Genomic DNA, 26,713 nt, shown 5'->3' with positions numbered 1-26,713 from the left:
TTTAAGTCCATGAGGAAACACAACCTAGACCCCAAGGGGATCCCTAACAGCTTTGCTATTTCATATACATATTACATATACATATACATATACAGCACAGCCTCAGAGCAGCATTAAATTGTCCTAGGCTGTGTTATAACTCCCTATAGTACAGATCCCACCCAGAGGTCAAGGACTCCTGACTTCTATCTGCACAACCCTTTGAGTGCCCCCTTCCCCCAAGGTACATTCTTGATCCATAGCTTAAGGATAAATTAGCTAAAAACAAAACAAAAACAGAGCTGTGTATTTGTCACTACAATTTTGGAATTTTGGGTTCTTTAAAAACAAAGAAATATTATAAGAATATGTTTTCATTTTAATCCCATTTTAATGGAGATATTGGGCTGCTTTGGACTATCTGAAGCACCTGACTATGATCTGCCTCATTCTCTAGGAGATGTGTGCTTTTGCCAGCTACAGATAGTTTCTGTGACTGTGTGACATTTGAAATTCTAGAGCTTTTCAGAGGGTATATCAATGCTAGAGCCTAGAGAGGCAGTGTGGCTGGTTGTTGGTCACTTAGGGAAGCTGGCAGCAATTTGTTAGTAGTCATGCTCAAAGGAGAAACAAGAAGAAAGAACCCACATAAAGCTGGATATGAAGTATACATCTAATCATCCCAGTATTCCAAAAGAGACAGAAAGTGAAAACAGAATTAGTTATAAGCATCCTGGCCAACTAGCCTGGTGTTCAAAGCAGCAAACAAGAGACATGCTTAAAAAGGTAGAGATCAAGAGCTGACACTGCAGATGCCCTCTGTTCTCTACACTGTGGTATCCAAACACAACAAAGCTTAACAAACAAACAAACCAAAACCCGAGCAGTGGTGGCACACGCCTTTAATCCCAGCACAAAAGAGGCAGGCGAATTTCTGTGTTCGAGTCCAGTTTGATCTACAGAGTGAGTTCCAGGACAGCCAGGGCTATAAAGAGAAGCCCTGTCTCAAAAAACAAAACAAAACAAAACAAAAAAACCAACCAACCAAAACAAAAAAACCCCAAAACATAACTAAGCAAATGTAGTGGCAGGGTGAACATACTATGATACTAGCCAGGAAACCAACTTCTGTCAAAATGAAGAAAGAGCTAGGTACTGTGTGTTTCAATGGAAGACGGTAGAAGGGTGTGAAAAGACCTGGAGGGAACTATTCCAAACTCAGGATCAAACTCTGATCCTGCAAGGATCGGACATGCAGTTCTGGCCAGGAGATGTACAATCAGCCAGAGGAGAAGAGATGTACAATCAGTGAGCAGGAGAAGCCAGCAATTCCATAAGGAGGACACTGTGGACAACTGAAAGTCAGGCTACAACATTTTCCCTAGTATATAGGTTCCCAGCTTGCATTAACTAGTAAGTACAGACAGCCTACCAGCAGAGAGACAGACAGACAGACAGACAGATACACACACCTGTTTTCTTCCAAAACTCCACAGGCACATATCCTGTTGCTGGTCTACTGGTAAATTCCCGCTGAGAATCTACACAAGAGAGATAAACGAGAAAGGTGTCAGAAGCTGCTTTAATCAGTATTCAAAACCCAAGTTCTCGGTTTTGCTAGGCAATACTCTAACAATAATCCCTGGCCCCAAGACAAGATTTTCAATTAAGACACAAGAAGTTTGAATCAAACTTCTTTTACTGCCTAGAAGCAGATAAGTATGCTTGCTTGGTGTAAAACATATTTAGAATAAGAGCTAGCTTCAAATTATGAAACAATATACTAAACTTTGTATCTAAGTATATACAAGCATTAACATTTTTATGGTGTTAGGGATCAAACCTGGGCCCTTGTTCACGATAAATAAGTGCTCTACCAGTGGGCCACAAAAACATGGGCTATCATAGACATGGCTTCAGTGTTATCTTGGCTAGGCCACTCCTGTTACTTTAGACAGAGTGTTATTTACACTGTCCTTGAATTCTGCAGCTCAGGTAAGCCTTGAGCTCATCCTCTGGGAGTACAGGGCTGTGACAACAAGCTCAGGCTGAAAACATCAACAACAACTGGACGAAATTAATCTTTCTTCCTTTGTTTGTTTGTTTGTTTCTTTCCTTCCTTCCTTCCTTCTTTTCTTTCTTTCTATTTATTTATTATTATACATAAGTACACTGTAGCTGACATCAGACACTCCAGAAGAGGGAATCAGATCTCATTATGGGTGGTTGTGAGCCACTATGTGGTTGCTGGGATTTGAAATTAGGACCTTTGGAAGAGTAGTCAGTGCTCTTACCCACTGAGCCATCTTGCCAGCCCGGGAACTTTCTTTTTTTTTTTTTTTTTTTTTTTAAGATTTATTTATTATATGTAAGTACATTGTAGCTATCTTCAGACACTCCAGAAGAGGGCGTCAGATCTCATTACAGATGGTTGTGAGCCACCATGTGGTTGCTGGGATTTGAACTCTGGACCTTCAGAAGAGCAGTCGGGTGCTCTTAACCACTAAGCCATCTCGCCAGCCCGGGAACTTTCTTTAAATATGAACTTAGAAAATTTTGTGAGACAACACTAATGGACTGGTTCATGCGCCTACAAGAAAAGTCCAAGATAACTGGGAAGGAGAAAGCATGTCTATAATATTATCTTTCCAAATACTATGATCTGGGCCTTTTTAGAGGCTGGGGATAAAGTTTCAGTATGTCACAATTCAGAGGGGCTTCAAACTAAAATTCATCCTGCCTCAGCTTCAAAGTGCTTTTGCACGACAGTTACATAGTACAATTACTTATAAAACAGCAGTTAACTGGGCGTGGTAGTGCATGCTTTTAATTCCTCATGAAGGAGGCAGAGACTGGCAGATCAATTTGAGTTTGAAGGCAGCTTGGTCTATATAAGTAGTTCCAGACAAGCCAGGCTACACAGTTAAGACCTGTCTAAGAAACAAAACAAACAACAACACTTAAAAAATAGTGTCTGGTCTACATAGCAACCAGGACTATATAGTGAGACCCTGTCACATACACAAAAAAAAGTGACAGATGGCTCAATGGGTGACTGCTTGCCATGCAAACTTGATGAACTAAGTAAGATAAATGGAGCCCAAATAAAGGAGAAGCAAAAAACCAACTCCCAAAGTGTTTCTCTGACCACCGTAAGTACATTATGGCACAGGTACCCACACACATAAGGCAGGCATATAAGCATGCACATATATAATATTTTAAATAACAAAACCTAACAAAAAATATTTTGAGGCAAGGTCTAAGTTTCCCTGAATTTCCTAGAACTCTCCATGTAGACTAGACTGTCCTCTGCCTCTCAAGTGCAGGGATTAAAATTGTGTGCACTACCATGTCAGCAAAGTCTTTTTTTTTCCCCTTTCATTAAACAACTTATATTTGATTTTCATCATGTGACTGTGAGTCTGCAAGAGTGCAAAAGCCTGCCTAGGTGAGATTTCGTGAGGCTGTACATTGTAAGTGATTGTGAGCCACTCAAAGTCCTGCCCAGGATTCCTGCCCTCTGGCAAGAGCAGTTAGTGTTCTCAACTGCTGAGCCATCTCTTCTTTCTTTTCTTTTCTTTTTCTCTGTGTAACAGCCCTGGCTCTCCTGGAAGTTAACTATGTACACCAGGCTGTTCTCCAACTCACAGAGATCTGCCTATCTTTGCTTGCTGGGTACTGGGATTAGAGGCGTGCACCTCCAATGCCTGGCACTGAGCCATCTCTTCAGCGCCTACCCACTCAAGTTTTCCCTTCTTTTCCTCCCCTTCCTAAGCCCAGGCTAATATCCAACTTCTGAAACTCTCTACCTAACAAATGCTGGAATCCCAGGTGTGCACTAAGACCATATCCAGTTTATTTGGAGCTAGAGATTAAGCCCAGGGCTCAGTGTATCTTAAGTAAACACTATGTCAACGAAGCTACATCCCAGACAAATGACACAATTTAAATCAGACATGTTGGTAATCTCAAAATTTTAATACAAGCCACTGGGATCCATGAAGCACTACATCTACAGTAATTAGAATTTATCATATAAATTGTCATCATTGTGAAAAGGAGGTGCTGGTTACTATTACGACAGGTCATAGAAACAAAGAAGAACTGTCGCAGGCACATTAGACAAAATCGTCATCCCAGCTAGACCCTCAAGTTAAGGGTGGTTTGTGCGGGGCAGTTGAGTCCTGTCAGGCTGCACTCTACCTCAGCTGGACACACGTACACTCATGGATGAGTATATGTAACTGTAATGTTGAACTTCAGGCAAGGAAGGGTCTCTATGTTGCTGCAGGGAATCTTTGCAAGGGTTCAGATTTGTAAGGGTTACCTGATAATTAGCCTCCACTGGTTTTGAAGTTTTTTTTAAAAGATTTATTTATTATTATACATAAGTACACTGTAGCTGCCTTTAGATACATCAGGAGAAGGCATCAGATCTCATTACAGATGGTTGTGAGCCACCATGTGGTTGCTGGGAATTGAACTCGGGACCTTTGGAAGAGCAGCCAGTGCTCTTACCCGCTGAGTCATGTCTCCAGCCCCGGTTTTGAAGTTTTTAATCAAAGTTTTGTGTCTGTGTCAGTATGTAAGTTGTTTGTTTCTTCCTGTCCTAGATCATCTCACATAAAATAGAACAACTGACGGTTGGCTTAAGAGCCATGCCTGTCAATGAGGAAAGAGTGGCAGCCTTTAGCTATTTAGGATAGGATACACATTATTAATGCTGGCATTTCCTCTAAATTTTCTTCCAGTCCTTTTGAGACTAACAGCTGTCTTGCATGGAAAATGCTAGCACTGAAATAAGAAATTCACTCTCCTTGATGAACATTTGGGAACTTTAAGTGGGTGGGTGGAAAAAGAGTGTGATCACAGATGGCCTGTCATTCAGCTGTGCCTTTCGGATAGGGCATTTTTTCAGCTTCTGGGGAAAGTGATGGAACATTTTGGGTGGGATATCTCTGGCTTCCTGGATGTACCCGCTCATCTCTGATGCTTCAATATGAATAACCTAGCTTTGTCTAAGCTAGTCTTTTGAAGACAGTCTCTAGGTAGTGGAGGGTAACTGGGAAAAGAAAGCAAAGTGGAGTAAATACCTTCAAGAAGGAATATGGTGAACACAACCATCCAAGTAGCTAGGAGTGATGTGACATACATAGTACTCTCTTCTTTCTCTCTTACTGATCTTTTGTACTGCTGGTCTGAAGCCAGGCCACTGCTCAGGAGGGCAAGTGTCATCGTTAGGATACATCCAGTCACCAAAGTTCAGATGTCACCTATTTTTCTGGCTACTAATCTTCTCCATTGGAGCCTAAATTTCTCCTCCTCAAGGCAGGGTACAAAAGCTCTGGCCTGTGTGCACCCCCTACCAAAGCTTTCTAGACTGGGATTGGACATAACAAAAATCACAGGATTAGCTGTGGGCTGTAATCTCACTCAGCAGTGGCAGGCTGAGGCAAGTTTGTGTCAGCGCTACAGAGTGAGAAACATCTTGAAAACCAACCCAGAAAATGAACAACAAAACCAAGTCCAACAGTATCAAACCTGCTTGATGTATGCCTCTGTGATAATAGAGAGAGGGTCCTGCCTCATCCCCTAAAGAAGGAATTCTGCAGCACAGCCAAAACCACCAATGCACTCAGGCCATCCTTTGTTTCCCCATCCAGTCCATTATAATTCAACTGCAAGGACACAGCCATAAGATGGAGGATCCAGAAAGCTGGTTAGCAGAAATGTACAATTCTTCAGTGTGGCAAGTCTAGAGAAGTCCTGTGTCCCAGACCGTGTGTTTTGCATCTCTTCATGTGTATCCTTTTTAAACACATAAGCTTGCTTCCCTGAGCCTGTGAGCAGTGTCAGCAAACCTTATGGAAGGAATTATGGGAAGCATAGTGATCGCCAACAGGTAAGAACAGGAATACACACTGAGTGAATACTGAATCCTGTAAGTTGTCCTCTGACCTACATACACACATACATACACCCCAATTGTTTTTAAAGTAAACATAAAGGAGCTGGTGGGAGGAAATATTCTCTCCACAAACATCACACACCCACATCCACTAAATAAGTGTAGTTGGGCAAGGTGGTCCATATCCTTTATTCCAGCACTTGGGAGACTGAAGCAGGAGGCTCGAGTCCAGCTTAAACTCCATAGTAAGAGTCTCAAAAACCAAACCAAACCAAATAAATGCCACAGAACAAAGACATAAAACTCAGTTTAGGTAGAATCGAAGCTGCTGTTGTTTCTATGTTCTATGTTCCCCCTCTATATTTACCGTTGCTGAGAGAATCTGTACTCCCAGGGCTGTGCTGCCTAGAGACCAACTCAGTCCCAGTTTTCCTCAACTCTGTATTTTCATTAAACCGCCGTTTCCAATAGTTGAGTTCTTCACGGTCAGATTCCTGACAGCGCCTCAGAACTGCCATGGAGCGCCTAGTTTTCTCTACCATTTCCATAATGCAATTCAGTGCCTGAAACAGAGAGATGGGGAAGCAGAGGTGAGATGAGAAATTTAATAAGGAACATTAAAATCAAGGATGGGTAACAATTGGAAGGAGGGAAAACAGAGCTCACAGATTTTACAACCGTAGGAATAAAGTTTACATTTAAAAGTCATTATTATACCTTGTTTATTAAATTAGATTTCTTTATTTTTATGAGTGTTTTGTGTGCATAAATAAATATATGCGTTAATATGTGTGTGCCTGGTGCCCTTAGAGGTCAGAAGGGATAGAATCCCCTGGAAGCAGAGTTACTGATAGTTGTGAGCTACCATGTGGATGGTGAGAAACAAACCCAGGTCTTCTACAAGAGGAGCCAGTACTCTTAACCACTGAGCTGCCTCTTAGACTTTGTTACTTATACAGACCACTATGTTTTCCTATCCATATAGGTATTGGTTCCGGGGACACTAAAAGTCACAAGGGTTCCAATTCCCTTACCTAAAATGTATGGCATTTGCCTATAACTTATGCCCAATTAACTACACACCCTTTTGGGTTTTTTTGGAGACAGGGTTTCTTTGTGAAGTATCAGCTGTCCTGGAACTCACTCTATAGACCAGGCTGGCCCCAAACTCATAGAGATCCACCTGCCTCTGCTCCTAGAGTGCTAGGATTAATGGCATACACCACCACTCCCAGCCAAGACTTTTTAAAAAAGGATTATGTATTTTGTGTATATGAGTGCTCTATCTGCATGTACACCTAAACGTATACCAAAATGCCAGAAGAAGGCATTAGATCCCATTATAGATGGTTGTGAGCCACCATGTGGTTGTTGGGAACTGAACTCAGGACTGATAGAAAAGTAGCCAGTAATTTGAGCCACCTAAACCCGTGAGTGATTTCTTTAACCTAAGACTTTTTAAAAAATCATTAGGTACTATAATCTAGAAGTGACTTAAGTTTATGGGTAGCTGGGTGGTGGGTGGTACATACCTTATACAAAGCACCTGGGAGACAGAGGCAGGCAATCTCCATGAATTCGAGGCCAGCCTGGTCTACAAAGGAGGTTTTAGGACAGCCAGGGCTGTTTCATAGAGAAACCTTGTCTGAAAAAACCCCACACATACCCAGACACAAACAAACAAGCCTCTATGTGGGCCAGCAAGATGTCTCAGTAGGTACTGAGTGCATGCTGCCCTTTGGAATCCACAGGATGGAGGAAGTTTTATGGCCTTCATACTCATTGTGGCACAACCATACTACCACATCCACATCCACAAAGTCAGTTAAGATGGCTCCATGAGTAAAGGAACTTCTAACCACGTCTTAGTACCTGATAATGTTAGATAAAGCCAAATGTTTTTATACAACTGCTTATATCTTTATGTTCAATGGATCTGACTCGATTTTTTGGCCTGTCTGTGCCCCACGCCCCCACAGAAACTGCCTGAGGTAAGAACTAGGGTCAGAGGATGATGACGACATCTAAGATAAGGGCCAGGGTCAGCAGTCACTCAAGAACAAAACGCCACAATATACAAGTTTAAAGTAGTCACTACTTAAAATCAAGGATAAGGGATGCTCTATTCTGATGGGAAAAAGAACATAAGCATATACTCTAACTCTCCATGGGCTATATCCTCTGATATTAAACACTTTACATACTTTACAAATAATGCCTGTCTTTTTTTTTTTTTAAAGAGAAAGATTATCTTATTTTAGTATGTGTGTGGTTTTTGTGTGTCAGCTTGCATACAACCCATGGCCCAAGAGTGGAAGTCAGAGGACAACTTGTGAGAATTGGTTCTTTCCCTCCACCATGTGGGTCTTAGGGATCAAGCTCTTTTCTCTAACTTGACTGCCTTTGTCCACGGAACCTAATTTTTTTTTGGGGGGTGGGGTGGGGGGGAAGAGAGAGAAATCAAGGCTAAAATAAGTAAAGTAAGCCGGGCAATGGTGGGTGCATGCCTTTAATCCCAGCACTTGGGAGGCAGAGGCAGGTGGATTTCTGAGTTCGAGGCCAGCCTGGTCTACAGAGTGAGTTCCAGGACAGCCAGGGCTAAATAAATGAATAAATAAATGTCCACTTCAAGCACCCAAGAACTACTGGTAGTGTTTAAGAATTAAGATCTTCCAAAGCTACACAGAAAAAGCCTGTCTTGAAAAACTAAAGAGTAATTAGGAGCTGGATGCAGTGGTGCATGCCTGAATAGAAAAGTAAAAAAATAAAAGGGGGGAAGGGGGTGATTCAGTGTGTAATCTTGGCTTCCTGCCAAGTCACATGACCAAATATCTGTCCTCTTCCTCCTCCTCCTTTTTTTGGGAAAGATTTATTTTATATATGTGAGTACATGTTGCTGTCTTCAGACACACCAGAAGTGGGTATTGGATCCTGTTATAGACAGTTGTGAGCCACCATGTGATTGCTGGGAATTAAACTCAGGACCTCTGGAAGAGCAGTCAGTGCTCTTAACCTCTGAGCCATCTCTCCAGCCCTAATATCTGTCTTCTTCATCTTTACATTCATGTCAAGGTATGTGCAGCAATGAGCATGGATGCAAGCAAGCAGCACACACAGATACACACCAAAGCCACAAACTACCAAAACAAACAAACAGAAAATGTGACATAAACCATAAAGATTTAAAAGTAGAAAGGACTTGGGAAAATTAAACAGGCTGGGGTTCTTACATGGTCAAGGTGTTTCCATTCATCAGCCCACTCCCTTTCTGTCAAACGGTGGTCTACCAACTCATCTTGATAGCCTCCATTGAGACCTATTTATTAGAAACAAGAGATCACATTTACAACCAATGAATACTAACCAATAAAGAGCTAGTACTCAGATCAAATAACTCTAGGGACTGGAAATATATATAGTTTGGTATCTACTAAATAGAAACAGGAAATATATATAGTTTGGGTATTCTATTCCCAGTACTTGTGGAGATGTCTCCTAAAGTCTTAATAATTCACTTATAATGACGAATATCACAAAAGAAAAGCAATCACAAGATGCAACAGATTATATAGGAAAAAAGAAGGCAGCTCATAAGCAGGAAGCCAACAAAGCTTCTAAGTAGTCAGGAGTCTCACCCTCTCCACTGCTCACAGAGCATTTCATAGCCAACATTCTAGAAGATAAAATAGCAGAAACAGTCTGTTGAGTTTGATGTTGTCATGGCTTGAATAAGAATGGGCACCACAGGCACACATATTTGAACTCTTTAGTCATCAGAGAGCAACACTATTTGAAAGAATTAGGAGGTGTAGCCTTGTAAGAGGAAGTATGTCACTGGAGGTAGGCTATGAGGTATCAAAAGCCTGAGCCAAGGTCAGTGGCTTTCTTCCTGGTGCCTTTGGATCTATATAAAGACCTTTTCCAGCACCATGTCTGCCTGCTTGCTGCCATGCTGATAATGGACTAAAGGTCTGAAACTATAAGCAAGTCCCAATTAGATGCTTTCTTTTATAAGAGTTGCTGTGATCACGATATCTCTTCATAGTAATATAACATTGACTAAAACTACATTGTAGCACACATTTATAATTTTACTACGTGCAAAGTAGAGGTAGGAGAACTAGAGTTTGCCCTACAACTGTGTTACTCAAAACCTTCTAATTTTCATTGCTACCTTCTAGAATAGCTATGCCTAAGTACTAGTACTTTTTATTGTAAATTCTTTTTTATGTGTTACATAGACTACTGACCCTAAAATTATGGATCTAAGATATCCCATAGTATCCATAGATTTCATTTTAGGAGAATAATGGGCAGTGGACTTATTGATGCAATGGGGGGGGGGGGGAGAGAAGCAAGTGATGGTTTGATGAATGAGAACCAGTATAAATAGGGTAGACATTTCTAAATGGGTCTAGGAAAAACAAATCTTTGATCAGACTGGCGGAGTTATCATGGAAGGTAACCAGCAGTCTTTTTCAAGGTACACTTCCACATGTAAATATAGCTTTTCCTAAATGAATTAGAAATACAAGAAAAATCTAACAAAACAGATATACCTAGCTTTCACCATTCTTCTAACGAACAAAAACTATATATGAAGAAGTAAATGACAGCATAATTTTTTTTTTTTTTTTTAAGGATCTGATGCAGAGGCCATGGAAGTCCAGGGGTGGTGCTGCCCATGATAAACAGTTCTCCCAAGTCAAAAATCAAGCAAGTGCCCACAGGCCAGTCTGTCTGGTGGAGGCATTGTCTCAGTTGAGAGTTCCCCTTCCAAAATGACTCTACCTTGTGTGAGGTTGGCAGAAAACTAGCCAGGATGGTGGATAGTCGAACATAGCTGATATGAAGTAAAGGGGAAATGATAGAAAGGGAATTCGGGAGGGTAGAATAGGGGAAGGGCTTGGCAGACTAATACTAAATATGTTTGGAAAGTCATATGGAAACCTTCTATTTTATAAGATTCCCAAATAGGGGATTATGTTCATTTTATTTAGTCATGCTATAGGTGACCAGCATAATTCTTAAAATCATTTAATATTACTGTTGTTGTATCTTTATGTGCATCATGATGACACATGGAGGTTAGAGAACAACTATCTGGAGTGCATTCTCTTTAGGAATCAAACTCAGGTCCCAGGCTTAAATGGCAAGTGTCTTTATTCACTGAGCCATCTTGCTGTGCACCCCCATCCCCAAGTCTGGTTTTTTAACAGCTGAAGAAAGAGGCATGGGAGAATAAGAACTGGATACCAAGGAAGGTATGGATCATCATCTGTTCCCAATACAGCCAAATTCAACTTCCAGCCAGCAGCTTAGGAGCTGCATCTTGTCAAGACAACTTACTAGCTGTGTGACACTGGCCACGGTTGCTTTGATCTTCTCTGTATGAAGAAATTAGTGACTGTCAGACTTTCTGGAAAGACTGAATCAAATAATGAGGTATAGCTGAGACTCAGTAAATGCATGGAGACAAATCTCTCATGGCCTTTGCACGCACTAAGAGCTGCATGCTGCCCGAGGCCCTACTGAGGTTGGTGCCTTAGTTAGCCTAAGTCAGAATGGGAAAGAATCACTGTGTTCTCCACAAGGTGTCACTAAAAAATGGAAGGTAAAGGAAACCCTACAAAATGGTAGCCACTTGTGTTTTTTTTCTTTTGCCAGATAGATGCTAAACAGACTCCAGAAGAGAATGGGACAAAAAGCTCTTTCCAAAATTGATCTCAAATTAGGAATCTGTAGGTGTTTTTCTGTTTTAAAATGAAGTGTTTATTTCTAAATTTAATAGTTACACAGTCCCATGCTTCAGGCATTTCAAACCTAGCAAAAGAGCAGAGATGGTAACGATATCTTCATTCATTTCAGAATTCTTTTTTTTAAAAAAAGATTTATTTATTATTATTATACATAAGTACACTGTAGCTGACTTCAGATGCACCAGAAGAGGGCATTAGATCTCATTAGGGGTGGTTGTGAGCCACCATGTGGTTGCTGGGATTTGAACTCCGGACCTTTGGAAGAGCAGTCAGTGCCCTTTACCCACTGAGTCATCTTGCCAGCCCCCATTTCAGAATTCTTTTCAGAACTTATTACTCTCAGGCTCAAGAGCCTAAGAAATTTCCATTAGATTACACAGGTAGAGCCAAATAAGCTGCGTCAGACCTGGGATTCCTGTAGAGCAAACTTGCCTCCAACTTGGGGTAACCCTCCTGGCTGCTAATAAGTGTGCTACCATGCCCAGCCCTTTCATTAATCGTTATTTATAGCATAGGCAACCCACAAACTCCTTAGGCAGATGAAGATGACTGTAGGCCGATCATTGTGCCTCAGCCTTTACAGTATTGGAATCAGAAGTATGTGCCACTATGTCCAGCTACATAACATCATCGTATCAACAGAAAAAAGGCAATGCCGCTATTATTTGGCTTTATCACTGAGCAGGAAAGCAGTCTGTGAACTCCCTCCAGATGAAGGCATTACCATGGGGCTGAGATCACTTACTAAGATTGTGGTGCCTCTCACGAACTTCTCGGTGTTCTAGCATCTTGTTTGGTTCCCGATACAGGTGAGAAGTTGCAATGTCTTCTAGTGTATAGTGCTGAAGAGGTGGTGGAGTAGGATGGAACTGGCCCCCAGGATTCATAAGGGGAACAGTGAGGGCGGGACTGTGCCGAGGAGCAGGGCTGATAGTACACACTCTCTTGGCAGGCGGTTCAGGAGGAACTGTATCTCTTTCAAAATTATTCTCGTCCCTCCTGTAGAAGAAACTGAAGTGCTTATAGGAGCCTGTCAAGAAGTGTTCATGTTAACATCCCTACGAGTCTCAGAATAGCTGTTTCTTCCCAGAGTCTCACCCCCCTTTAGATGCTATGAAACCTGGAACCCTCTAGAGCACACTATGTTTTGTTCTATTCACTTTCCAAAGCAGGAAGACTGCTATTTTTCTGAAGATTCCAAAGCAAGAATGGTTATTTTGGGTGCTGCAGCCCATATACTAAGCACATGCTTCATATTGTTATACTCCCAGCCCTTCAGCCCTTCTTCCAGCTGTCAGCCAAACTAGACATCTGACTTTTGTGCCTCTTCTGGTGTGTGTTCCTATACCTAGAGGCAGGAACCAAACTGTCTTCAGGCTAGACACAATTCGTAAATGCTTCTTTATTCCAGCATGAAGACAGGCCAAATTCACCCCTAAGTAGGCAGGCAGAACCATATAACCGTGACACAGGAAAAGAGAAACTGAATGGGACAAGAACTGAGAAAGTTTAGGAATGCAGAAGGTCAAATTTCTGACTATGGAGGTGATTTCCTGGGAAGAAAGGCTGCCTCTATGACTCATTATGGGTCTTAGTAACACAGCTTCAACTGTAATAAGCCTTCTGCTGTTCAATACCGCTTCCTCAACAACTCATATACTATTGTGGCAGCCACTTTATCCTACTTCCTGACATGCTAGTCATAAAGTCCTTAGAGTCTTCCAAGTGCTAAGTCTAAGAAGCCAACTGTAGGCTGGCAACTACTAGGTAGATTCAGGATTGGGGCTGGTTATGGGAAGGACCAAGGCAGAATTACACTATCCACCCCTAGGGAGGGGAGGTGATTGAAGGTTAAGTCGATCATGAGTTAGCCATTTTCAATCACACTTAAGGAATGAAGCAGACAAGATAGACAAGAATGTCTGAAGAGCTGAGTATGTATGTGTGGCGTCTCTTTGGAGATGGTGGTGCAACTACCAGGAGAGGACAGGCCCACTCCACATACCCAGTGCCACTCTGTGCCTTGCCTTTGCCTACTGTTCATCAGTATCCGACGAACACATCCTTAATCATTAGCCAGCTAATGTTCCTGAGTTCTCTGAGACAATGAACAATTAAACAATACTGAGGAGCTCAATTTAGCCCAGCAGTGGTGCTATGCCTTTAATCCCAGCACTCAGGAGACAAAGGCAGGTGGATCTCTGTGAGTTTGAGGACAGCCTGGTCTACAAAGTAAGTTCCAGGACAGCCAGGGCTACACAGAAACCCTGTCGTGAACCCCACTTCCACCAAAAGAAGCCCAATTTGTAGATCATTCAGAAACAGCCTATGAGAAAAAAGCAGAGGGGGCACAGTTGTTTGACAGGACAGTATTCACAGAACCTGACACTTGTAGTTAGCTTAAGCGAGAGGACAATCCTGGGAGCTAAGTCTTCAACCTGCAGCGCCAGCTCTATCTTAAGGTAGAGAACAACAAGAGTAAAGGATGACTGACTAATGACTGCTCTTCTTCCACTTCTGGGACAGTGAACCTGCGTAAACTCCAGGGCAGAGGTCCTCAAAAGGAATGTGTCAACTGAAGAGTTGTTGGGACAAAGGAAAACTAATCTTGGAAAGTCTAAGACATTGTCTACCACCCAACAACCAAACCCTCTTCCTTTTAAAGCAGAGTGGCTCCAGAAAAACAAAACAGACCTCTTCCCTGCTCACCTTTCCGGACTGGGCCTCTTTCCATTTCCATGAACCTCCATGAGCAGTTCAGAAGAGTCAGCAGGAGATGCGATACTGGTGTTGAGCAGAAGGTGCTCATGCTGGGCCAGGTACTGGGACGGGGTCTGCTTGGCAGCCCGGGCACAGTGCAGCAGTTCTCGCTGCAGCAGGGGCAGGTTGGCCTTGAAAATAAAGAGGCAGTTTTCTTCTGAGCCCTAGCTACAGAGATTAAGGTCTCAATGTGCTCGCATAGACCAAAAGCCCTCTGCTTTCTCCCTCTAACACTCACGAGTAAAGTGACATCCAAGCAGTAAAGGGGCATTTTTTTGAGTTGCTGATTGGTCTGTTTCTTCCCCCCCAGCAAGATATCAATCAATCTTCTATTTTTGCTTTTCAAGACAGGGTTTCTCTGTGTAGCCCTGGCTTTCCTGGAACTCACTCTGTGGACCAGGCTTCCCTCGAACTCAGTGATCCGCCTGCCTCTGCCTCCCAAGTGCTGGGATTAAAAGGCGAGCACCACCATGACTGGCTGACTTCAATCTTCTTAAAGGGACTGTCCCTTAGTTTACTTTTGTGGCCTCATACAGAGCACAATAAAGGTTTATTGAACATAATTTTAAAGCATACATTTTTCCTTTTTTTAAAAGATGTCTTTTATTTGTAATTGTGTGTGTGTGTTTGGGGATGTGAGTGCAGATGCCCTGCAGCTGGAGTTATAAGAGGTTTCAAGCCACATCACTATAAGAACAGCAAGCACTCATCACTAGGCTGTCTTGTCCCTCCAGCCGTAAAACATTTTCAGTAAGAAAGTTTTCAGTCTGGGAAATAGTACTAGGGCCCAATGCTCTATTACCAAACTATATCTCCAGCATCCAAATTACACATTTTCTTGAAGACTGCCCAGTTAGAGAATTACTAATGTCTAAAAAGGAGAACTACAAGTCCTGGTTTCTCTCCTCTAATCACAGCCCTTCTATGATAGTGGCATTCAGCTCTCTCTTAGGGGTCTCTGGAGGAGTCTTGGAATCTCAGAAACCAGGATTACTTTAGAAATGGGGTTTTGAAGAGGAGTACTGGGAATAAAGTAATCTGGAAAAGAAAAATTGTATTCTGCTGTCTTTTCATTCTCATATTAAGAAAAATTTTGGTAGATTAAGACTATCTCCCCCCCCCCACACACACACACTTTTAAACTTCAGAATTCTAATTCTTTTCCAGATTTCTTTTTATATACATTAAAAATTTTTTCCCCTAAATTTAAAGATAATTGAATGAGAACCTATAATAAAGATCTTTACCTCAAGGGGCAAATAAGCAAGTACAAGGTGCTAACACATGCAGGCAGCCACCCCTCACTGAGGGTTCATTTAATAGACACCATTATTAGTGGATTTTTTAAAAGCAGAAATAAATTGACAAAATTTGAAACAGTATAAACAACCTACCTCATTCATGTTGTTTTCCAAAAAACATAGTTAAGAAAGGAGAATTAAACAATATGAAACATTTCTTTTAATTTTTTTATTTTTTATTTTTTTTGAGACAGGGTTTTTTTGTGTAGCCCTGGCTGTCCTGGAACTCACTCTGTAGACCAGGCTGCCCTTGAACTCAGAAATCTGCCTGCCTCTGCCTCCCAAGTGCTGGCATCAAAGGCATGCGGCCACCACGCCCCGCTGCTAACTATATTCTATCATCACAAATTTCATATTTTTTTTTCCTATTTTGGCTTTTCAAGACAGGGTTTCTCTGTGTCAAAACTCTTTGGAGATCCACCTGCCTCTTCTGGGATCAAAGGCCACTACTGCCTAACTTAATGATTTTATGATTAATAATGATCTCTTGATTATACATTCTCAGTGAATAACTGTCTATAGATTTAGACGTAAAGAAAAATTAGTCAGGGTCCAAGCAGCATCGGTGCTGCAGAGCTGACAAAGGTCATACAGTGCTTTCAGCCATCACGGTTTCCACACTGTAAGGAACCTATAGGCTTGTAAACCTCGTGCCAGAATACCTTCCTGATTGGACTGGCCTACTATGTTACAGTCCTAAATGGTTCTAAGTACTACTAACCAACTAGGCAAGATACCTCACACCTGTAGTTCTAGCATTTGGGAAGCTGATCCTCTTGCCTCAGCATCCCAGGTACTAGAACTGCAGTTGTGTGCCAACAAGCTATATGGGAAAATAATCATTTAATCTAAGAAAATATTAACTTTATAGGGAAAAAAACATAGCAGGCAACCAGCTTTACTAAATTGCTCCCCCCCAAAAAAGAGAAAGAAAAAAGAAAAGGTATTATCATTGATGGAACCAATCATTACTATGTCCTATGACAGCATGTATGTGGTGATATAACTTACTGTAATTCCTTTTTTTTGGGGGGGAGGGGGGAAGGGGTGATAATTATTTATATATATACATTGTCTTTGGCTTTTTAGATGATCTTGCTATGTAGCCATCAGCTAGCCAGGAATTTGCTACATAGACCTGGGCAGTTCTACTGCCTCTGATTCTTAGATTACAGGCATGCAACACCATATACTAACCTATCCACAATCATTCACTAAAATGTATCAAATAACTTAAGCGTCAAGAAGAGGAATTTCTTGAACAAAGCAAGCTAAGCTTCTTTACAATCATCAGTACCCTCTAAACTATTAAGCTCTTGGTGCTGGAAAGTTGACCCACACTTAAAGAACCCAGCACTCACAGTAGATGGCTCAAAACCAGCAGCTGTAAAGCCAGTTCCAGGGGATTCAACACCCTTCTCTGGATTCCACAAGCACAAAAACTCATAGACACGATGAAAAATAAAATTATACAAAGATGAAACACTCAGTAAAAGTAGAGAAATTGTTCCAGATTAATACTATATGCAATGTGGAGTCATGTAAATACAGACCCAGACCATGATCCTCACATTCAACAAAAAAACTTGGTTTTTTATTTGGAAGGCAGAGGCATGGTGGCACACACCTTTAATCCCAGCAATGGAGATGCACAGGCTGGAGCATCTCTGAGTTCAACACCAGCCTGGTCTACAGAGAGAGTTCCAGGCCAATCAGCACTACACTGTACAAAGAATCTTTAAGAATTGCATCTCTTTCCATTCCTGACATGGCAGAAGCTTTAATGGTACCAAATACTACATTCAAAAGCTCTAATGTTGCAAGGCCATCAAGAACAGCAATTGGCTTACTGGGCAGACAAGAATCCTGTACTTGTCCTCTTTTTATGTCATGACTCAGGGCCATGCTCTTTTTTTTACCCTCCTTATCATTGTTCTTCAACCCCTTTCCAGACAATATAATAGAAATACACACACACACACACACACACACACACACACACACACACACACACACACGAAAAAGCAAGAGCACAGGGCACAGAGAATAAACCATGGGATGCATCAGGAAGGTAATTCCACAGTGGGCTTTCCCATATACCTCAGTTGTGTGAGAAAAGGCCAGTAGCTGAGAGGAAAAGAATCTTCCCTCAGATAGCATCTCTGGTGGAAACTGTGTAACCAGCCCTTTTCCCTAGTTTTCTGTCTAGGTTTTCTATCCTCTGCTGTAATTAGGTGATACTATGTGGCAGAGTCCTGGTTAATAGGGAAATGAAGAGAAACACAGACAGACAGGCAAGCACAGTTGCTAGTTTCTTCAAAATCCTTTAAGCACCCATTTTCTCTCTCTAGTCCATCCCTCTTAGCCATCAGCCAACTGAATTTGTACCCTATTATCGAGAAAGCCACAGGTTGAAGATTTTGGAATTTTCTTCATTTTGTGTTCTTGAATGACTATGGAAAGAAAGGTTTTCATTCCCAACTCCCTTTAGCATGTTTTGTATGACTGAGGAATCCATCAATTTATTAGACCACACACACACATACAAAAGCTTAACTTTGCTGTAAAGAACATTAGTAGGACACTAGTAAAAATAAATAAGTCTGTACATCCTACAACAAGTGTTGACTGAGTGTTAACATCTTGATTTAAGAGCTCTGGACATGGCTACCTGAGAGAACATGGGCTTGGCATGCCTGAAGCCCAAGATTAGATCCCTACTATCATGAAAAATGAAATTTTTCATTTGGTAATTTAAGTGTGTCACATCTACAACTTTTAAAAAAATATATATCCGAAGAAAAATAGGAAATGATTGTGAAATGCTCCTTTTTGGGAAATTGGTTTGGGAGCCATAAAGGAAGCTTATTGTACCATTTTACACCTTATCTGTGAGCATGAAGGTTCTTAAAAATAAAAACACTTATGAGAATGAGTGTGGGACTTTCAATAGAAATGGGCCCTGGCCTGGCAGTGGTGGCTTACGCCTTTAATCCCAGCACTTAGGAGGCAGAGGCAGTGGATTTCTGAGTATGAGGCCAGCCTGGTCTACAAAGTTGGTTCCAGGGCAGCCAGGGCTACACAGAGAAACCCTGTCTTGAAAAACAAACAAACAAACAAACAAACAAACAAACAAACAAACAAAAAAAACAAAACAAAACAAAAAACCCAGAAAGGAAGGAAGGAAGGAAGGAAGGAAGGAAGGAAGGAAGGAAGGAAGGAAGGAAGGAAGGAAGGAAGGAAGAAAGAGCCCCCATAGACTCATGTGTTTGAATGGTTGGCCCATAGAGTGGCATTATTAGGAGGTGTGGCCTTGGGTTAGGTGTGGCCTTACTGGAGGAAATTATGTTATTATGGAGGAAGGCTTTGAGGTCTCATATATGCTCAAGTCATGCAAGTGACATAGTCATCTGCTTTCTGAGGATCAAGATGTGCAACTCTCAGCTCCTTCTACAACACTGAGTCTGCCAGCAGGCCATGACATTTAACAGACTAAACCTTTGAACTATAAACCATTCCTAATTAAATATTTTCCTTATGAGAGCTGCCATGATCATGGTGTCTCTTCACAGCAATAACAACCTAACTAAGACAGAAGGCGTGATAATTTAGAATGATGTGAACAAAAGTATGTTCCAGGGAAAACAATTCAAGATGACATCGATAGACTGTAGTATCTGGGGTTTGAGTAACACAACCACTGCGTCTTTGTAAAGGGTCTCCTTTCAGATAACACACACTCTTCATCTTCAGACCACATCTACATGATGTAGTGGCATTCCCTCTATGCCCACAAACTCGCATACTCTGTCCTCTTTCTTGGTTCTTTCTTCCTGTAGTTGCTCCTGGATGCTAACTAGAGTTCTGGAAACAGAAATCATTCCCATTTCAAATGAGGCCAACTTACATACTGTTCACCTATCAGCTACAAATAAAACAAATTTATGAAAAATGCCAACAAGTTGTCTTTGCTAAGATCAAACAGCAAGGATCAGCAGACCTTGAGGAAATGCTGATGACATACTACAACAAATGCCTCTCAGAATTACCTTGAGAAATGGAATCACAAATGGACGAAGAGGAAAGTTTGTGGCCTCCTGGAGCTTGCAATGGAATTCTTCAATTGTTACTGTTGAGTTCTGCAAAGATAAATAATAGTCAACATCCAAAACTGGGCACACACAGCAAAAAAAATAGGAAGATTAAGTGTACGGAAAGGCCAAAGGAATGACCTGAACTTTCCCTGTGGATAGACAAAGTGATAATACAAATCTCTAGCAGAGACTAAGTGACTCATGCCAGAGGAAGAGAGAGACTCAAGGCTGCCTGTGTGGCCAAAACAGGGCAGACTGCATCTCAAGAAGAATGAGCTGTCGTACCAGACTGACTTCAGTCAACTGTTAAATCACCAAGAATATAACTGTTTAGTTTTTGCTTAGTTGTTTTTTCCCTCCTCTAAAGACTGCACAGTCCAGGAGGAAATAAGACCACTAAGTTTCTCGTATTTTAATAGTGAGCGAGATGATTCAGTGGGTAAAGGTGCTTATTACTGCCAAAGCCTGAATTCCACTTCTGACTTTCATGCAAATACAATGGCACAAGTGCATACATTTTTAAACATTTGTTTTAATGCAGCATCTCACTATGTAGCTTTACCTGGCGTGAACTTTAGAGATCTTCATGGTGTGTCTGCTAGAGTGCAGGGATTAGAGTCATGTACTACTATTACATCTGACCCTGTGTACAATGGTTTTCGAGTCAGGGTTTCTCTGTATAGCCCTGGCTGTCCTGGAACTCACTCTGTAGACCAGGCTGGCCTCAAACTCAGAAATCGACCTGCCTCTGCCTCCCAAGTGCTGGGATTAAAGGCGTGTGCCACCACTGCCCGACTTTAATAATCTTTTTTAAAGGCTAAGAAATGCTTGAGAGAGAGAAAATTTGAAAGGTAAACATTAGAAGATTTAGTCTTAAGGGACTATCTTAGGAGATAAAGTATGAGGATAGGTAAGGACAGAGCTAGGCCCCATACTTGCTGGGTGGTGACAGGACCTCTCTGAAACACAGGCTGCCTCAACAGCTCACTAGCTGCTATATTTACTTTATGTATACTTTTAATTTTTTTGAGAAAAATTATAAACTAATACACTCCTTTGGGCCTCTGAGGGTCCCAGGCTACATGTGGTACACAGACCTACACAAGACAAAGTACTCACACAATCAATTCATACAGGCTTACCTTTTCTTTCCCCTTTTCTATTTTTATTACATTTTATATAATTTTTTATTTGAAAAATTTAAAATTAGAAGGGTTACATAATGAGCCGTTTCTCTAATCTCCTCCACTGTTAACATCTTATGAAACTCACTAATTCACAGTACCTATAGATCTATACCACTACCTATATACTGGTCAAGGCTCAGTATACAGAAGGTCTTGGGCTGGCAGCAAGATGGCTCAGTGAGTGAAAGTACTGCCGCCAAGCCGTGTGACACGCATTTCCCCTGGACCCAGCTTTTAAATTAACTTCTTAAGGTGATACCTCTGCAAACATTTAAAAAATTTTAACATAATTTTTATTTTTTAAAAAATTTATATTTTTGTTTAATGTGTATGTTTTGCCTGCATGTATGTACATGTAACATGTGAGTGTTTGGTACCTGTGGGGGCCAGAAGAGGACATTAGAACCCCTATAACACAGCCATACCTACACATATACTATAATAAAGATTAAAATATAATAAAAATAGAAAAGGGAAAAGGAAATGCAGGCTTGCATGAAAAGCAGACTGTCAGTTGATATGAGACTGTGAACTGGAAAACGTCTACAATGATATAAAACTTTTCCCTAACTGACAGGGCAGAAGCAACAATCTACCACCCTTCATACAGGACACACGGATAAACAAACACTGTACATACAGATGACACAAGACACCCTGTCCTTTACAAAGCTCTTGCACATCCATCACATCACTGTCGAACCGTGAAGGGGCTGAGGGGCAGCTCTATTGGTGCAGTGCTTGTCTGGCATACATGAAGGCCTAAATGTGATCCCCAGTACAACAGAAACTGAACATGGTGCCACATGATTATAATCCTAACCCTGGGGAGGTAGAGACTGAAACATGAGTAGACAAAAATCATTTTTAGCTACACAGTGAATTTAGCCTGGGCTACAGGAGACATAATCTTGAAAAAACCAAGTAGATGAAAGTAGTTCTGAAGATGAATGGCAGTGGTGATAGTTGTGACAGAAGTGGCACACGTGGGAATGTAGTGCTCTATAAACTTATAAAGTAGGCTGCCCTGTGTGGCAGTGTAAGGGCTGCTCAAGCTGTGGCTGCAGCAAGTAGCAATGCCAAGTTTGTGCACTCGCCCAGTGGACTGCACACTGCACCCTCGAAAGCCTATTCAGCTTGGAGGAGCAGTGAGTTCTTGACAAGGAATGTCCAAGATGTATGCAGTGTGACACCACGTTTGACTTTATCAGCAGAAAGCATCACTGCAGCCGCTGTAGAAAATGCTGCTGAGACAGGTGCTGCAGCCAGAAGGTGGCACTTCAGCACGTGTGCTAAATGACTCAGCACTCCAGTGTGCTGAGTGTGCTTTGCTGTCCCACTGCATGGCTGAGTTTTATAGCAAGCAGCTCAAGGCGCTCTTAAGTGGAGCTACCTTCCTTGTTACTTTTGGGTAACTTTTCTCTGAATGAGAAGCCAGAGATGCTTGATTCTGGATGAAGACAGTCATCGTGAGCCTGAGATTGCACGTCCATACTATGCAGATTCTCACAGAAGGCTTCACTCCAGGAGCAGGCAAGCACTCAAGCCACAGGCATGACCCTGCAGTACATACTGCCAGGGACAGAGGCTGCAACATAGCTGAAGCTGATAGCTAGAGAGGATGTAAATGCCAGCAAGAGGCAGGCGGCAGCATGGCTGGCAGCCACACACAAGGCTACCAAGCCTTGAAATCACAAACCAAGTAACTGTAATGCAAGGGAACTGAGCTCAGAGCATGTTGGGTTACAAAGTCCAAGCAGCTTGCCCCTGCCTGTGTACTCAGGCTTCTGCCTGAGAGTTATATGCTTGGAAATGCAATGCAAGTATCTGGAAGCAGAATGTTCACTTACCTAGTGCAATATATACATTGTTAATGGTTTTAAATGCATTGCTGCTACTTAACTAGGGTTGGGAGAAGCTGCATTACAGTACTGCTAAACCAGGTTTAAAATAGCCTATTCTACTTTTCTATAAATTCCCAGATTCATTAGAGATTTCTGGCCTTGTTCCCTCCGAAACAAATTAGGTGGTGATCACTTAGGCCCTGGATTAGCACTAGAACCTGCCCATCATCAACAACCAGTTTACAATGCCTTGGCTTGTTTATAGACTCTGTTCACGTTGTCACTAATTGGGGCAATGAATAATGCTTTTGATACATCACTAAGGGGAAGGCATCACCATTGTATTTTCTACTTTTCACTTACTGTTTCAATTTATTAAAAAGACTGTAGAGTAATTTGTGTATAAAGTGTATGACTAAAACTTCAAAGTACAAAAACAGTGATAAAATGGGTTCTCATACCCACTAAGCTCCACAGACACAGCACCAGAGCAGTGAGAGCTGGAAGAGCTCTGGGATGAGAAAAATCAACTAAACACGAACAAAGGAGATCCTAGGCTGCAATACTCTCCTCTGGCTTTTTGGGCACCACACACTTATGAGGCACAGACATACACGCAGGTGAAATGCCCATATATAACATAAAAATAAATAAATCTTTTTTTCCTTTGTAAAAAATAAATAAATCTTGCTTATGGAGATGGCTCAACATTATGAGCATTGGCCATTCTTTCAGGTGACCATGTGGTACCATTACAGCTTACAATGATCTGTAATTCCAGTCAAGGGATCCAATACATGCCTTCTGGCCTCCTCTGACACTTCACACACGATATGCATACGTGTATACAAGCAAAACACTCATGGACACACAACAAGAATAAACTAAAGGAAAAAAGGTTGTTAGTCTCAATTCAATAATGTTAGTTTATATTTTGACTAATAAGTAGGGTTTTTTTTTCTAAATAAACAAACAGAGGAAATAATACACACATACAACCTCACACTTTCTCTAAGTGACAGAAGTGGCTCACTGTTTCTCATTATGCCAAAACACTGGATTCCACATACGAGGAGCTTGAGGTGGGTGGGTGGGTGGGTGGTTAAGAAGGCCTAGTCACAGTACAAGTCTGGAGTGCTCCTCAGGCTTCCCCAGCTGCAGCATATTATCTAGTTTCTTTGCTCAGAGGAGAATATGTTCTGTGTAATCATGGAATGAGGAGAACTTTAGTTAAAGAAGTCAGCACATGCTCTGCCCATGTAGATCTTTTTTATGATCTTCCTGTCTAATTTTATTTTAGCTCTAGAATAAATGTTGGTTAGCACCATTATATGTCATATATAGAGAAGATAACCAATCTATAAACACGGGGCAGTCTTAGGGACCCCTGACAAATTATCCCCAAATGTAAACAATTCATGTTTGTCAAAGGTCAAAGTGTATAAATGTTGGTATTATAAACCAGTACAACAAAATAATGGCAGCTCATGCCTGAAATTCTAGTGCTAAAGAGGTAGAGTCGGGAGAATCAAGAGTTCAAGGTCCTAGACTACATCTGGTTCAAGGCAAGTTGCCCTACATGAGACCCTGTTTTGTTTTTGGTTGGAGATAAGATCTGATACACAGCCTTGTTTCAATTGACATGAAACTATGTAACTCAGCATGACCTTAAACTCCTGATCTTTGTGCCTAAAGATCCAAAGTACTGGGACTGTACCCATTACTAGATAAGGACTCTACCAACTATGTTCCATCTCCTGCCCTCCAGGACACTGGGGACCTCAGGGATTTTCCTAAATTGTATTTTTTGTTTGTTTGTTTGTTTTGTTTTTCGAGACAGGGTTTCTCTGTGTAGCCCTGGCTGTCTTGGAACTCACTTTGTAGATCAGGCTGGCCTCGACCTAAATTGTATTTTGAGAAGAAATACAACTTTAAGAACTAGTACAAGCCGGGCGTGGTGGCGCACGCCTTTAATCCCAGCACTTGGGAGGCAGAGGCAGGCGGATTTCTGAGTTTGAGACCAGCCTGGTCTACAGAGTGAGTTCCAGGACAGCCAGGACTACACAGAGAAACCCTGTCCCAAACAAACAAACAAACAAAAACAAAACAACAAAAAATAACTAGTACAATAATTCATCTTTCATCATAAATAGAAGCCAACATGCATGAAAAAACACAGCATGCTGTTATCAAAAGTGAATTTTACAGTATTTCATTTGAAAATTCTGAGAACTAGTAGCACTTCCCTTATAAACTGAGATATTCAGTCTCACCCTGATGGCAATATAGAAGAGTTAATCCTTTATGAGCAGGCTCACTAAGATCAGTACAGAATGAAAACTAAAGAAACTATGCATAAGGAGCTAAACAACACAACTACTTAGATACTATTTATTTAATGAAACGTCTACTTTTACAAATCATGTTTTGAAAATTAAAACTGGTTTCCAAATAATGCACCCACTAGCTAGCTGTGCTGCCACACAAACAGCCTTCTATTGACTTGACTGGACGTCAGCTGTTTAAGACAAATCCAAAGCTGCCTCCTGGAATTATATCAGCACCCTGGATAGTAAGACACACTAAAGATTTTTCTGACAAACAAATGCTGCTACGAAATCTATAATTCAACAGTTTTACACAATTTGTAAGACATTATCTACATGGTTGGGGAATAAGCAGAAATACCACTTCTTAGGCAGCTGGTGGAGGTGAAGCTGTACTTACCACCAAGGCTAGAACGAGAGTCCGAACCTTCTCGCCGATCTCAGGTGAGATATCATTGCCAAACTGCTGCAGAGTGGTGAGGAAGCGTTTCAACTTGCTGAGCTGCCGAGCACCACAAGTAGCCGGCAGCTGTTGATTCGTTAGTGCTGACGATGTGGAGGAGGCAGGCCCATTGCTGAATCTCTGTGGTGGCGATGGGGCACCATTCAGGGTAGGAGGGGAATGGTTGATGCCATTGCTTACTAAAAGAAAGCCAGAATGAGAGGAGTCAGTGAGTGCAGAACTGAAGAGAATTTGCTGACCTCCTCACCTTTATGTTCTCTTTCATTCACGCATGTAAAGCATGTCAGTGTGAAAAACTTATTTCCACCCTCAATGAGTTTGCTGTGTGTCAAGACAAACTGTCAGGAAAAAATGGTGACAGAATATTGTACAAATGTTAAAACATAAGTATTGTGATATATGTGCTTCTATTGTAGTTATGGCTAGTCAGAGGGCCAGAATGGGAAAAAAAATGTGTATGCCCAGGAATACAAGGCTAGACTTAGTAACATAGTGACATTTCAAAAGCAAGCAAACAAGCAAACAAACAAACAAAAAGAAATAAAAATAAGGTGGGGAAGGCAGGATAGAGGAAGGAACATGGGAAGGATAGCTAACTTTAAAGGCCCTTTGAAAAGGTCAGACAGAAAACTTACCATTGTAGAAGCTTCCTAAAATATATACATGTAGGAAAAAAAACAGAGTTGAAATGGTGATACTCTTTTAATGGGGGAAACAATACCCCAACTACGCAGCTGACACTACCAAAGAAACTCTTTTTAAGAGGTTTGACAATGGGGTCTCAACTCCAACCTTTAAAGGCTATTGCCAATGCTATTCGTTACCCTCCAGAACTTTCTGTAAGACCCTACTGCTGGAGATACCAATACAGGAGTCAACAGACACAGAGAACTCTCGTTTGTCCTTAGCTCTACTGGCTAATGTTCAAAATGCTAAAGGGATGTTTGCTGTTTGTTGTGTTTGCTGCTAGAGAAAACACCAAATTATCAGCCCTGACCCCAGCTCTGAGTAATGACCCCTGCTCACCGGCATCAGTGTGACAGGGTGATCAACCAGTTCTTGTAGACGTAAGGCCTTGCTCCACAAGA

At 41.5% G+C, this 26,713-nt stretch overlaps 1 protein-coding gene and 1 pseudogene across 8 annotated transcripts in view; one reads left to right on the top strand and one right to left on the bottom strand.

Moving 5' to 3' along the window:
* Cbfa2t2 (CBFA2/RUNX1 translocation partner 2) overlaps positions 1–26,713 on the bottom strand; it is a 103,259-nt gene that overhangs the window by 9,000 nt on the left and 67,546 nt on the right. For 6 of the 8 annotated variants that reach the window (XM_006498641.2, XM_030247023.1, NM_172860.2 and 3 more), the window contains 7 exons: positions 25,563–25,804; positions 19,760–19,849; positions 14,359–14,540; positions 12,395–12,648; positions 9,121–9,206; positions 6,258–6,453; positions 1,452–1,520 (listed from right to left, as the gene is read on the bottom strand). In XM_006498641.2, coding sequence (XP_006498704.1) covers positions 1,452–1,520; positions 6,258–6,453; positions 9,121–9,206; positions 12,395–12,648; positions 14,359–14,540; positions 19,760–19,849; positions 25,563–25,804 — 1,119 coding nt within the window. Of the gene's footprint in view, positions 1–1,451; positions 1,521–6,257; positions 6,454–9,120; positions 9,207–12,394; positions 12,649–14,358; positions 14,541–19,759; positions 19,850–25,562; positions 25,805–26,713 lie in introns of those variants that run through there. The other 2 variants (XM_011239268.3, XM_006498642.3) reach the window with 2 other exon arrangements.
* Gm18767 (predicted gene, 18767) lies at positions 22,067–22,674 on the top strand (annotated as a pseudogene).

Source organism: Mus musculus, chromosome 2, assembly GCF_000001635.26.
Source record: "Mus musculus strain C57BL/6J chromosome 2, GRCm38.p6 C57BL/6J".
NCBI classification, from domain to species: Eukaryota; Metazoa; Chordata; class Mammalia; order Rodentia; family Muridae; genus Mus; species Mus musculus.
The sequence above is the reverse complement of the archived record's forward strand: the minus strand, read 5'-3'. Positions and strand labels throughout refer to the sequence as shown.